Consider the following 14401-nt stretch of genomic DNA (forward strand, 5'->3'; position numbering starts at 1 on the left):
CCATCCTCTGGGCTCCCAGCATTCCCTCCACCCCAGGGCTGGAGGGAAGAGGAGGGGACAGCGTGTCTCCTTCATCCCATCTTTCATCATCTGGTCCTCTCTCTAAGAGAGTGCTTACACTAAGCACAAGCCCGTGAGGCACCAACACTGACACATGTACTTCTCTGCAAATGCATAACGTCCGGTTTTCCCACCACTGCTCCCAACTACTGTTTCCCTGCTCCCGTCAGGACGGCCATTGCAATCTCCAAACACACCTGCCTGCCTCGCCCTAGAAGTCCGAGTTCTGCCTCCGTGACTCTTGCAGACCCCCTGCCTCACACCCCTGCTCTGCTAACTCGTCTCTGCCCCAAATGTGCCTTTGTGAAACTCTGGTCAAGGACACCCTCCCCAGAGAGTGCTCCTCGGCTATCCCTGCCCTGCATCCCTTCCATGGTGTGACTGATGGGCATCTCCGAGGGAGGTCTCAGAAACGAAGCTTCGAGATTCTGTCTCCAAGTTGTCTGAGTCTGGACACTCGACAAATGTCCCCAGGGGAACAACAAAACAGGAAGCAGAGTCTAGCTGCCCAGGGGACCACAGTGCAGGAGCGGAAACCCGCTCTGATGGTGGGAGTCTACCACAGCAGAGGACAGATGCAAAGTCAACGAAAACAATGACATTATTCAACATTGCATAACTTTATACAATGCCGAAGACGTGGGCCAGGCCTCACTGACATCCTGACTGATGATAAGCAAAAGATTCCTTCATTCCAAACTCACGCCACAGCCTGACCATACATGGAATCAACACTAGGTGGCAGCAGTTACAGGCAATCTCAGCTAGGCCCAGGCTCACGCCGGGGTTCCATGGCTTCTGCAAAGGGGGTTCCACTTGCTTTTATGCCTGAACCCACCCCACCACCAGCCAAGAGCAGAAGGTCGGCCGGAGAAATGGCTGCAAATGAACTGCAGGCCCAAGTTTGTCACTGGGACCTGTTTCCAAATGAAATAATTCAAAGAAAGTGCCTTTGAAAAGGCCAGGTGGAGTAGACCCCACGAGGTGCCAGAGTTTGGGTGGGCCACCTAAAGGAGAGTAAGTGGTCATGGGGCACTCACCACAGAAGTCTGGCTCCCGCCACCCGACGTGCACGCCTTTCCGGGCACACGCCGCAGCATAGTTGGCCACCGCGCTACACAGGCAATCCCTGGCCATCCGAGCAGGAGCAGACATCATAGCGGCAGTTCTGCAGGTAGGGCAGAGGGCTGACGGCATGGTGGCAGGCCTCGAACTTGGAGGATGTCAGGAGCGCGCAAGCCTCCTCCGCAAACCTGGCTGGTGTGGGGAGAGAAGAGCCAATGCCAGATAAGAGCGGGCCCTGCCAAGGCCTCTGGGGCCAGTCACAAGGGATTCTCACATCCATAACCCCACCCCCACCCAGGAGCAGAACCCAGCTCCCTTTTCTGTCCACAGTTGCTGCAAAAGCAAGTCTCTCTGTCTCTGGCTTCTGGAGCCAATGTACTGTCCTGTGTTTGACTCAGTTACAGGTAAAAACGCGTTTCCCAAACACACACTGACTGGAGACAGTGGTCAGAGCGGCGGAAGCTAAAGAGAGCGGAGATGTAGCAACACTGTCTCACAGGGCCACTGCAATGCATATCGCGCAATAATTCAGCTCTAGAGCCCGTGGCTGCTCGAGACCGAGACCTTCTCGGGCCAGAAACGACACAATCGTCTCTTCTTTCTCAAGATTTCATCTATGGAGGGTGTTCAATAAACAGACTTTGAAAAGGAAATGAGCCAAACGTAGATATGGCCAAAACGCCAATGGTCGAAATAAAGGCTGGGTCAATTGTATCTCTGGCTCCCCCACAGTACACTGTCCCACGGAATGCCTGGAGCGTGGGAGACCCCGGAGCTCTGGGGCGCGCGTACTCAAGCGCGGGTTCAGGCTGCAGGGGTCGCTGGGTTGTCTCTGCAGGTCCGGACAATCCCCTTGAAGCTTCCAGGCGTTTCCAAAGTCCACCACCAGGGGCTCCACGAGGCCCGCGGGCGTGAGGAAGTCGTCACCCTTGTTCCCATTGTAATTCCCACACAAGCCGCAGGTCTTCCCAGAGTAGACAGGGGACAGCTGCAGAAGACAGGAGACAGACACCCTTAGAGCAGCCGTCCTGAACGCTGCAGTGGTTTCCCTTAGTTAATGGGATCGTTTCAATCAAACCATTTCCCCACGTGAAAAATAAATAACCCCAACAACTAAGCTCTGGGCTGCAAACAAGAGGGACCTGCAAACGGTACAGTGCACGGTACCAGCTCTGTCCCTGCTCTCCAGTCGCCGGTCAGAGAACAGTCAGCCAGAATTCTGAGAGTTATATTAATTAATTATTGTATATATTATAATACATAATGTATTTCTTTATAAATGTATTATGTATTATATTAATCAAGAACACATTAATAACAATATTTAAGAATTACATATATATAATATAGTCACTTTGGAAAGCACAGTGGAGGCCCAGAGAGAAAAAGGACTTGCATAAGATCCCAGAGAGAGCGGCAGGGCTGGGAAGAACAAGCAAGGTGAATCTCAGATTCATGTGCTCTGTATACCCATGCCTTCAGTGGACATAAGCTACGCAACAATGAGAGGAAGTATGAACTGTCCACTGAACAGGTATTGGTCACTTGGGCAAGACAGACTGAGAGGAGGGCAATCCAAGCCCATGTCTGATGTCCAGAAGCAATGCCTTTCTTCCAATCTCCTAATGAGGACCCTGGGGAGGAAGCAGGGCTCAGCTTCCAGCCCCATCACTCACTCTCTGATCAGACCTCAGGGGTGAGCCAGAGGTTTGAGCCCACGGTTTACATTCAGGACCAAGTAGCCAATGGAGGCAGCCTTTCCCCAGGCAGCTGGGGCACTGCTGGTCTCTATGGTGCAGATTTGAAGGTGGTAGGGACCAGACCCCAGAGTCCACTCTAGCTCTGTGGGTAATCAGTGAGATCAGGTGACTCCTCTGATGTCCCAAAGCCTGATGAGTTAGGCCTGGACACCCGTAGTCAACTCTGGGAGCCCCTTACAGCTTCCAGCTGTGACTTAACAAGGTACATGTGGAAGGTTCCAGACCCACAAACATGTGTGCAAGTAAGAAAAGTGGACAGAGTAGCATTTCCTTGTTTGTTTTACAAAGGCCAAGTGTCACATACACTTGGCACTGAGGCCTTCCCTGACTTCCCTGCTTAAAACTAAACCGCCCTGGCCTTCGGGGCCTCCCCTGCTTTCTCTTTCTGCCTGCTCTACTCTAATAGATGATATAACAGACTTGTTTGTTTTATTATCTGTCTTCCTCGTTAGAATTCAAACTAAACGAGGCCAGCATTTTGCCCGCCATTTCGCTGTTGGGCCTTCGCCATCTCTAAGACAATGGTGTCTATCTTCTATTCCCTGTGCTGTAACAAAATACCATAGACTGGGAAGCTTATGAAGAACAGAAACGGTGTCATCCGAAGGCTAGGAGCTAAGGTCAAACACCAGCAGAGGCCGCACCCCGCAGGGGCCCTGTTCACAGATGCTGGCCTCTTGCTGCAGGGATCATGACGGAAAGGACTGCCTGGCTCCCTGGAGCTCATTCTAAAGGCATTAGTCACATTAATAGGGCTCCTCCTTACTGAACTCGTCCCTGCCCAAAAGTCACCTCCTAACACCATCGCCTTGGGGGAGGGGAGTGAGGATCGCAACACAGGAAGTTTACTGGGACACCCTAATATTTGCCAAATTGAATGGATAGGTTGAATGAATGAACAAATAAATTACCATCAATAAAAGGGCTTCCGCCTGATGCCAGATCAAACACAGTGAAGGTTGTCAAGGCCACCCGAGCAAAGTGGCAACAAGTGACAGGACTCCACCCTGCCTCCCCACTTCTCAGCATCTCTTCCTCCTGCCCTTCTTGACACATCAGGTGCCCTCAGGCTCCCTGGAGCTCCCCTTGGCCACACTCACTAGCCTTCCATCACTACCCACCCCTGCTCTGAACAAGTTTTTCCTCTCTGTGCCCTTGGCCTGTCTCAGGGGACAGCCTGGTCAGGGGTTGGAAGAGAGGGTGTACCCAGGGACATCGACCTTGGACACAGAACCTACAGTGTCTCTGCTCAGAGCATTTTGAGAAGACACTATTGGAAACAGGCCTCAGCTCTATGACAGTGGGGACTGTCTTGGGTCCCCATAGGACTCTGCTGAGGCCGAACTTGGCCTGCATGGGAGTCCTGGTTGACCTGAGCTGGGTAACCACGTCCCCACTACCTGGGGTCAAGGCATGCATATCACACACAGGTGGAAAGAGGGTGAGGCCCCCTGAAGCCTGTACCCCAGGCCTGCCTGCCTCTAGCCAGCACCTCCCTCAAGCCCCAGGGGCCAGTTCAAATGCCCCCCACACCCTCCTGCTCCTCACAAATGCACCTTTCTCCTCTTCAGAGAGACAAAGAACAGAGCAACCTGAGGTAAAGGCAGGCAGCTGCCTAGGACAGGAGGTACCGGAGCAGAAACCACACAAAGCCAGCACACCCACCCTGCCCCAGAGTGGATGCTGGGAAGGCAGACTCCCAGCAAGCACTCCCTGGAGGCCTGGTGAGCAGAAGGCAAGTTAGACCCAGACCCAGAGAGCCAAGGTCTGTAACCAACTCATGTTGGCACACCCCTACCTGCCGAGCCTCCGTGACTCTAGCAGAGCCCCGTCCCCAGTTCTAACTAGATATGGGAGAAGAGGCTTCTCCTGACTCTGCCTGCTCCCTGCTCTATGGTTACAGTTATTTTACAAAAGAAAAGTGGATCTCTCTCTCTCGGAGGCTCTACAATGGGAAAGTGAACGTGGCCACAATGGGAAAGTGAACGTGGCCACACGGGAACAGAAGAACAGCATCTCATAGGGACGTGCAACACCCACCATGGAGTTACAACAAGGACGCTGGGGAGCAGGGACCCCAGGATGTGGGGCAGGACTCTCCAGGCACCCTGAGTCTGCCCTAGGATGCTGTTTCTCAAAGTGTGGTCTTGGGAACGCATCAGGGTCTTTTGAGGCCCTTTCCAGGGGTCTTTGAGACTGAATATTTTCACAGCTACATGATTTTGCTCTTGCCCTTCCCTTCTCATTCTCGTACAAGGACACAGTGGAATTTTCCAGAGGCCCTGTGACGTGAAATGTAGCAGATTGATTGCAGAAGTAGATAGGAGAATCCAGCTGCCTTCTATTAAATGAATCAAAGAGATGTGCAGCCATGTGCAGCCATGGCGTTCTTCTTACTGCCTAGTGATGTCTCCTGATGCCCGTCAGTGCTTACAAATGTCTGCTAGGTAACGACGGTTAGTGTTACATTATAAATGAGTTCATGTGTGTCTTGATGTCTCCGGTTAACTCGTCTGCTGTTTGGGATGGGGTCTTGCTATGGAGCCCACGTTGGCTGAAACTCACTATGGTAGCCCAGGCTAGCCTCCAGCCCCTGTCTCCTCCTCCTCAGCCCTAGGTTGTGCCACTCTGCTCAGCTTTGGTTTAACCATTAATCTGATGTCAGCAGATATAATCTCACTAAAGATCTCGGCGACCCTCCTCCATCGTTTTTAAGAATCTAACAGCATCCTGAGACCAGCCAGTGAAGACCATGATCTAACAGAAGGACACTGGCCAGAGAACCAACTGTCATTGTGCTGTGACTGAGTGTGGGCTTCTGGTGCCTCTCCATGTCCCCTGGCTGTCTCCCTTATGAAACAGCCTAGTGAGGGCAATTCCTGCTCTGCCCAGCTGCCAGGGACTGTGCAAGGTCAGCAAATCTGGAAGCCCAGTGAAATGCATGTTACCGTCCAATCTGATTAGACCACCCAGAGGACATGGCCCACACATGCATCAGCTCGGTTCTCAGTAAGGAATGTGGAAGATCCCCCCGAGGCTCTCTCCAGATGCTGTATGGGAGGATACTGGGTCTGAGCTGGGTGCTCCAATGTGTTTCTTCCCTTGCTCCCCACAGTGAGTGTCCAGGGACACCCCTTGATCCAGGAAACTGGCCAGCAGATATGCCTCGATGCCAGTACTCCAGGGGACTGGCATCCATTCTGGAGATCAGCACAATACCCAAACCCCAGAAGGAAGAAGCCCCAGGGCCAACAAGGAGCACCCAGGAAACAGACATCAGCCTCTCACACACAGAGAGGCCTGTTCCTTGCTCTGGGGGTGTAGAGTGTGAGGAGAAAGAAATTCTTCTCCTACCACACAAAGCCATTTTGCCCAGAGCACAAGGGGTACTTTGTAAAGGTCGGGCTCCAGGAAGGCTGTAGCTTGGAAAGGGACCTACCTTAACCAGTAGCCGCCCGCGGCCATCCCAGTCCATCTGCAGGTCATCCCCATAGCTGAGGTGCACAGAAGCCATCACTGTGTGCTGGATGCGGAGATCGCCTAGAAGAGGACGGGGCGTAGGTTCAGATGGGGAGGTGGCAGGTGTGTTGTGCATCTGTGATGTCTCAAAGTGTCATGGCATGACAAGCAAAGAGCAAAAGACAGACAGGTGTCTATGAGGCTGGGGGCTAAGAAGGGGGGCTCTCTGCAGAGTGGTGAACTGGGTGGATAAAGGCAAGGAAATTCCCAGAGGAGACGCTCCTCGGCCACAACCTGTACTTCCCCTTATGACACAAGGGGGCAGCAGAGGCTCCGGCATCCTAACTTCAGGCCAGAGCCTGAGGCTGAGGGAATCCTCTGTGCTGGTGTTCCTCAACTAGAGTCACCTGGGAGAAGGGAACCTCAATTGAGAGAATGCTTCCATGACATTGGCCTGTGGGCATGCCTGTGACATTCTCTTGATGCTGTATGATGTGGGAGACGCAGTGCTACCCCCTGGGCAGTTGGCCCTGGGGGGTATAAGAAAAGTCACTGAACACATGGGGCGTGAGCCAGTAAACAGCCTTCCTCCTGCTTGCGTCCCTGCCTCCAGGATCCCACACTGGTTCCTGCCTTGACTTCCCTCAGTGATGAGCTATGAGGTGGAAGTATGAGATGAAATACACCCTTTCCTCCCAAGTGGCACTTAATCAGTTTGGGATTTTGGTGGTGGTGGTGGTGGTGGTGGTGGTGGTTTTGTTTTTGTTTTTCATCACAGTAACAGAAAGTGTCTATCACGCCTGACAGTGGTGGTGCACACCTTTAATCCCAGCACTTGGGAGGCAGAGGCAGACAGATCTTTGTGAGTTCGAGACCAGCCTGGTCTACAGAGTGAGTTGCAGGACAGCCAGGACTGTTTCACACAGAAACCCTGTCTCGAAAAACGAGAGAGAGAGAGAGAGAGAGAGAGAGAGAGAGAGAGAGAGAGAGGAAGGGAAGGGAAGGGAAGGGAAGGGAAGGGAAGGGAAGGGAAGGGAAGGGAAGGGAAGGGAAGGGAAGGGAAGGGAAGGGAAGGGAAGGGAAAGGAAAGGAAAGGAAAGGAAAGGAAAGGAAAGGAAAGGAAAGGAAAAGGAAAAGGAAAGAAAAGAAACGGAAGTCTATCACAACCACTAAACCTGACTCTCGAGCACGCTTGGGCCCTGTTGGCGTCCAGGCTGGATGGCGGTCCTCTGGCTGAACAACGTTGTGCACAAAGCTGAAAGTAGCAAAGTCTACTGCTGTGGGAAGGCGGATGTGAGGAAAGCTTATGCCTCGCTTTGGAGGGATACATCAGCTCCCTGGAGTCACGCTCAGCATAAATGTACATGAATGCAGTGTGCTCACTCGCCAAGTTCATCCACTGTGTGTCAAGCTAGGATTATAGGCTACAGGAGAGCCAAGAGTCATGGAGGAGAGAGATCCAAAAGTTACTGCGAAGGTAAGGTTCGGGAGTTGTGCAATACAAAGTCAGTTAATGTGACCTGGGTAACGACATGGGACAAGAAGCTTTTTCCCATGAGGCATTTGCCCCAAGTAGCATCCTTTGAACTGACCATTCGTCAGTCACCCCTGACCTCTCAACTGGGTCAACCTCTGCTTCAGGAAGCCTTTGCTCGCAGAGACACAGTACCCAGGATACCACTCCCCTCCCTAGCTAAATCTCCATCAGGTTCCCAGGAAAGCAGTGGGTGCCCTCAGTGGGCAGGGACAGATGTCGAGGAGATGATACAGTATGGAGGACGGGGTCATGAGCTCACCTTGCAGGAAGGGAATCTGCACGTCCTGGCCATCAATGGCAACTCCTCCCCCGTGTTTCAGCTTCACGAGGCTATGGTGCAGGGCAGACAGTCGCACAGCGGCTGAGCGGGTACAGACAGCATCGGGGTCATCGGCACACTGACAAGTGGAGATGCAGAGTGACCTTACCACAGCCCCTACCAGCCCAGTGCCCAGCCTCAGCTCTAGAGTGTGTGGGTCTCATTGAAGAGCACACTTCCGTTCTCACAGATGCCGCAAGCATGGGGTGCCCGGAGTTGTGCTAAAGAAGGTCCTAAGGCCAAGCCATACTCACACCCTTTCCCATCCTTGCATGGGTTTTTTTTACAATGAGACTTAAGCCCTCAGCTCTTCTTATTCCTTGGGCCCATTAATGCAAAACAATCAGGAGCTTCTCCCAGGGTAGAAGTCCCAGCACTGTCCCATCCTTGCTCCATTACCTGGAGAATACACACCTGTACTGTCACACTCATAAAGGAGAGGATCCTGCTGCTCCCCACCCCAATCTGCCCTCAGTTTCAAAGAGCAGAGGTTTAGGGAGCCACAGACTAGACCTGAGGAACTGACCCTCCTGAAGAAGGAGGTAGCCATCCCCCGGTGGCTAAGGAGGGAAAGACAGATTGGGTTTGGATGAGGCCACTGCAGACTGGAGGGAGAGATCCCTCCTGGGCAGAGGACAGATGTTGGAGCCTCCAGGACAACCTCTCACCACGAGGTTCTGCAGCCTCCTGGCGGGCACCCTGGCCAAGCTCACCTGCATGGTCTCTATGACAATGGAGAAAGAATGGTCCTGGCAGTCCCGGGCCAGCAGGTACTGGCAGACCCCACTGAAGGTGAAGTACTTGTTGTCGAAGCTCTTAAAGTGGGATTGGCCTGTGACGAGACACTCCCCTGGAAGGACCCAGAAGAAGAGGTGAGGGAAGAGGCTCTAAGTGGGCAAGGTGGGGTGCACGTAAAGTCAGGGTGCCCCTCCCCCAAAGCTCCCAGGTGCCCTTTCCCCCATGACAATCAAAACTGAGTGCTGGCAAAGAACTCTAAATCAGTTTCCGCTCTCAAACAAGATGTCGGAGTTGGCCACAGGTCGACGCCCCTTTTACAAACAGAGCGACTAAGGACTGACTTCAGTCTATGGTGGAGTCAGGGCCCGAACCCGCAGCTCCCAGTTCTGAGCTCCTGCCCCTCACTTCTTTCCTGAAGCCTGCTTCCCGGGCCCCACGCTCCCCGACTCAGGGCCAGGACAGCTGCAGATGGCAGCCTGGAAGCCTGGGTAGAGCTCTGATCCACAGGACAGAGGAGACCGCCCAGAAGCACAGCTCTGACTGAACTGGCCTGTGGATGGAGCTGGGGACAATCCCACCCCAGGAGAAGCATGAAGGCTAAAAGCCAGAGGCAGAGATGAGAAAAGGCAGGCTGGCTCAGGGCCAATCAGAGACTCCATCCCTTCCCTGAGCCTAGCCAACAGGGAAACCTGTTCGGGGCTGGGTGGGGGTTGGGGGGAGGTGGACAGGGGTAAGGAGACTGTCTGCACACGACGTGACCAGGCAGCTCCCAGCCCAGGCTGATACATCTGCAGACAGGGACTCTACATGCCCCCTCCTACATAACCGTGATTTGCCACTCCATCTTCCAGGGCCTTGGCCATGACCTCACGTGCCCTAGAAGACATCCATGCAGAAAAGGCCCCGCCAATGTCTCTACCCAGCTTGGGGAAAAATCCATCCTCAAAGCCTGAAATGGACCCTGTAGCTAAAACAGGCATCGTGCTTGTTAGGATTCTACTGCGCTCCAGCTGCATGGCCGCACATGCCCAGTTCAGGAGCGAGACAAGGGGTCTTGCATCTCACGTCATCAGTGTACGCTGGTGACTATGTGCGTGCATGTGTGGTATGGTCACACAATCAGCCCACGTGTGGTGTAGCTCTGTAAGCCCGCCTGTGCATGTTCACTGGGAACCTTAAAAGAGCCGTGACTCAGACCCCATCCTCTCTGTTCTGCTCTGTCTCTTCCCCCCACCATCTTTCCCCCTCTCTGCCCATGCTTCTTTCCCAGGCCTGGTTCTTTTGCCCCCCCCCAATAAAGTTCTCTTGCTACTAGGCATCTTCGAGAGGTAACCAGTGCCATGTATCGTTCTTTCAATGCTTTCTTGCCTATCTCTAGGTGAGTGTTTGTGCCACTTTCTCTCATCTCCACCATTAGAAATTGTGGAGAATTCTGTCGAAACTGTGTCCCATGAAAGAGTGGCCTCTAGCTACCCACTACCCCGACTCCACTCAGCCAAGGCTAGGTTCTCCATAGCACATCTGCCCCTGAAAGCATCCCACAGCCCATCTCCAGAGCTGGTGGTGAGTCCTAACATAGCCTGGACATCCTGAAAGGCTGCAGTATGATTCCTGCCGCCCACATGACAAGGACAAGGGACAGAGGACCCCAGTGTCTGCCCTCATCAGTATTTTCAGTAACAGGAGGGCTAGACCAGGCTAAATGTACAACGTTGAATTCAGGTGCTGCTCTGCCTTGAGAATATTTGAAGGTCAGGTAAAGGCAAGTACCCCAAGGGGACAAGTATCTGTCTGGTCCCCAGGGCAACTGCTTCCTTTCAGAATGGTAAGATGGCCAGTGACCAAAACCAGCCCGATGAACATGAAAGAAATAGGTAGGCCCCAGCTCACTCCCATCACATCTCCTACCATACCATGCCCTGCAAAGAAGCAAACGTGGAAAGAACCTGGTGGACAGCTGAGCAGCAACACGATGGGGCCAAGGGTGGATTCCAGGACATTCACCCCAACCCATTGTGAATGTCCTGGAATCCAGCGATGTCACAGGAAGGCCTTTCTTAATGAATATTTTTCTAAAGTCACCATGGTTGAACAAACAGAGCACTGTGGTCGTTTATGTCAAATGCCTTGACCTGGCTGGGGTGAAGTGGGTGGGATTCTTCCCCCAGCCACCTCCATTCTCCAAGAACACTCTTATCTGAGTACAAAACCATACTTTCACTCTCTTTGACAATGCCCAGGGAAAGAAGGGTCAATGAGAAACCACTGCAACTGTTGGAAAGGAAAATGTTCAGGCCTGGAATCTAATCCTCTGATCTGGCTTCCTGCTCTGACCCTGCTGATTTCTTTCTCAGCAATCAGAAGTCTAAATATTATATGTGGCTTATCTCCTCGGTACAATGGAGTAGCCGAGATGCAAACACAGGAAACCTGGGGAAATGGACGGGTGAGCTGCCGGGCAGTAGCTGGCCGAGGGAACTAGAACATCCAAGTGAACAATGAGCCACAGGGCCAGACTGACACTCCTCGGCCCAGAGCGGGACAGCGAGGGTGTTTGTTCACGGGCAGGCAGTGAAGGGCGGCCACCAGACGTGAGACGAGCAAGTGAGTGAAAAGTACGAGATTCTCATAAGAGCATGCAAAGTAGAACGACTACTTCTACGTAAAGATTCCCCTCCTTTAGAAGATGAGGAAGAGGGGGAGAAGGAGGAAGAAGAGTAGGAGAAGGGGGAGATGGGAGTGGGGGGCGATCTCTCACCTAATGGACACTCTTTTCTTATAAACAAACCCTTTGGTGCAGCCAGTAGGCCCTAGATAGGATGCCCTGCTTGAGTTACTGGCCTTCGCCTTTTCCTACAGCCATTCCTGCAGAAATGTCAGTCCACAGCCTCCATCAGGGTGAAACAGACTTCCTGTAGACTCCAGACTCCTCCAAGCTGGCCTTTAACTCAGTAACGTGAGTCTGACCAAATATGTGTGCTGTGTCCCTGCATTCTCTCTGGGAGTCACCTCCTGACTAGTGACGGGCCTTGTCATTCCCAGCTGACGGATGAGGAGAGGAGAGCACAGAGAAGTTAAACTGCTCCAGCCATCCAAAGCAGTCAAGAGCGCTTTGCACACAGGCATCACGGACTGGCCCATGGGTTGGGACCCACAGTTTCTAATTAGCCTACTCTCCGCAGGGCCAAGCCTGGTGCCTCTCTGACCCTGGTCAGTGTGGTCACCTGCCAAGGGGCTGGAGGACAACACAGAGCCTGGGTGGAAGAGAGCCTTGCTATGGAACATGATGCACTGCCTGGCCTGAAGGAACACTGATGTGACCCCTGGCGGTGTATGACGGAGAGGCTGAGAAGGAGCGACAGGGTGGCAGGCTCCATGGAAACCACATGCTGCTGTGTGGGTGTTGGATGTCCACCAAAGGCCCGTGTGTTAGCACTATCAAAAGGCTGTGGAACCACAGGAGGTGGGCCTTGTGGGAAGGGCTTCCGTGATTGGCATGTGCTCTTGAAGAGGGTGGCAGGACCTATCCTTTCTGTCTCTCTGTGTCTCTCTCTGTGTCTCTCTCTGTGTCTCTGTGTCTCTGTCTCTGTCTCTCTCTGTCCCTTTCTCTCCCTTTCTCTCTCTCTCCCTCTCTCCTCTCTCTCTCTCTCTCTCTCTCTCTCTCTCTCTCTCTCTCTCTCTCTCTCTCTCCCCCCGCCTCTCTTCTTATTGGTTTCAGATATAATTGTTCACTCTGACACATGCCCCAACCATGGGTCTTCATCACCAGAGGCTCTAATGAACGGGGCCTCCCAACCTTAAACCTGAGGCTCCAGAATCTTGAACCCAGATAAACCCCTACTTCACAAGCAAACTGTGTCAGGTCCTCCGTTGTAGTAACACAAAGGTGATGAATGCACCACAGTTTTGCCCGAGGAGACCCGAACTCCTAACCAGTAAGCAGAGATAAACAGGGAGGGGAGAGTTTCCAGAAAGGCATCCATAGGGATCCCCAGTCCCTCCCCAGCAGACTGCTATTCCTCCTAGGTCCTTTCCTCAGCCTTCCGCTTCTCAGTCCCCACACTCAGAACTCTTTGCTCTAGGCAGCCTTCAAAGTGACCCATTATATTTGGGGATTTGTAGCACAGAGATCGATGAGTAACACACTTTCATCCTTGTCCAGAATCAAAGCCCGGTCCTCTATGCCTAAGATGCACAATGCAGCCCCTCCAGGCTCTTCACAGAAGCCTAGTCTGCTCTTTCCTTCACTTGGAGAGCTAGGCATATCCCCTTCCAGAACCTTCCCGATGATTCCTCCCCCCTTGATAGTTCTTGCTGCTTATCTGAGAAATAAGACAGCCCCACTGGCCACAGGACTGTGGCCAGGTAGAGGGATAAGCCTACATCTGGCAAGCATGGGAGGAGGTGGACAGAATGATAGGAGGGTCAAAGCAGGGCTTGGAGGATGAGACAAGATCTCAGTAGCCAAGCAAAGCATGAAACCACTCCATAGACAACAAGTCAGGACTGGCTACCTGTCCTTCCAGACATCAAGAGGCACTTTTGAATTCTCGGCAAAGTTCTTGGAGATTTTGAGCTGAAGACCATGGGATTGTATTGTCCAAACCAGACTTTAATGGATACAGCGTATAGTATACTCTAGTATTAGTTGGGTGAATGGATGAACAAAAGGATGGTAGATAGAAGCCCCTCCCTGAAGTCACTGATGTTAGGACTCTCACAGCTGGGAGTCAGTCTGAAGAAAGCACAGCCAGCTAAACTCCTAATTCTGTCCACTGTGGCTCACAGGGCTTATGCACTGGGTGCTTCCGGTTTAGCTATGGGAAGGTTCAGATGTTGCAGGACATTTGATCACATTGTGTGAAAGGTACCTTCTGATTGGTTTAACAGAGAGCTGAATGGCCATGCTGTTGATGAACTATCACCTTTCCTAATCAAGAGGTCTCTCTTGTTTAAACCTAATCATCAGTTTTGAAGGAATTCATAGTTTCCTGTGGAAACAAAGGCATAACCTCTCCCCCAATGCAACACATTTTCTCACTCCCATTCTAAAGTTAAGACATCATTAAAATATATAAGCTGGTTTCATTCAGTAGGTTTTTTTCCCCACAATCTAATATCTCTCAGCAGTTATCACTTTTTATTCATTAGCATTTAAAAATTTTAAAGTCAACAAAGCACCATACAGGATCCAGATGCCCTGTGTATTTCCCATCCTTATTTTTTATATTACTTTATTCTTTCTTTAAAGATTTCACTTTATTATTCATAAACTATTCATTTTTAAACTATTTATTTGATTTTATGACTGTCTTGCCATTTTTTTTCTTTCTTCAGCATCTAAGCACATTTTTAAGCATTCTCTATCTGTTTAGAGGTCTGTACCAATTTTTTGTTCTGAACTTGACTTTTTATACACCTGCAGCCTTCTCTGACTGCATGAGCCAAACTTTAACCAGCTAG

At 51.9% G+C, this 14401-nt stretch overlaps 1 protein-coding gene across 1 annotated transcript in view; it reads right to left on the bottom strand.

Moving 5' to 3' along the window:
- Positions 1-14401, bottom strand: part of Vwf (von Willebrand factor) — a 137184-nt gene that overhangs the window by 81835 nt on the left and 40948 nt on the right. Inside the window, 6 exon segments of the mRNA XM_028892286.2 lie at positions 1101-1194; positions 1196-1317; positions 1918-2113; positions 6325-6425; positions 8141-8279; positions 8914-9050. Of these exon segments, the coding sequence (XP_028748119.1) occupies positions 1101-1194; positions 1196-1317; positions 1918-2113; positions 6325-6425; positions 8141-8279; positions 8914-9050 (789 nt within the window).

The sequence above is a fragment of the Peromyscus leucopus genome, chromosome 3, assembly GCF_004664715.2.
Source record: "Peromyscus leucopus breed LL Stock chromosome 3, UCI_PerLeu_2.1, whole genome shotgun sequence".
NCBI classification, from domain to species: Eukaryota; Metazoa; Chordata; class Mammalia; order Rodentia; family Cricetidae; genus Peromyscus; species Peromyscus leucopus.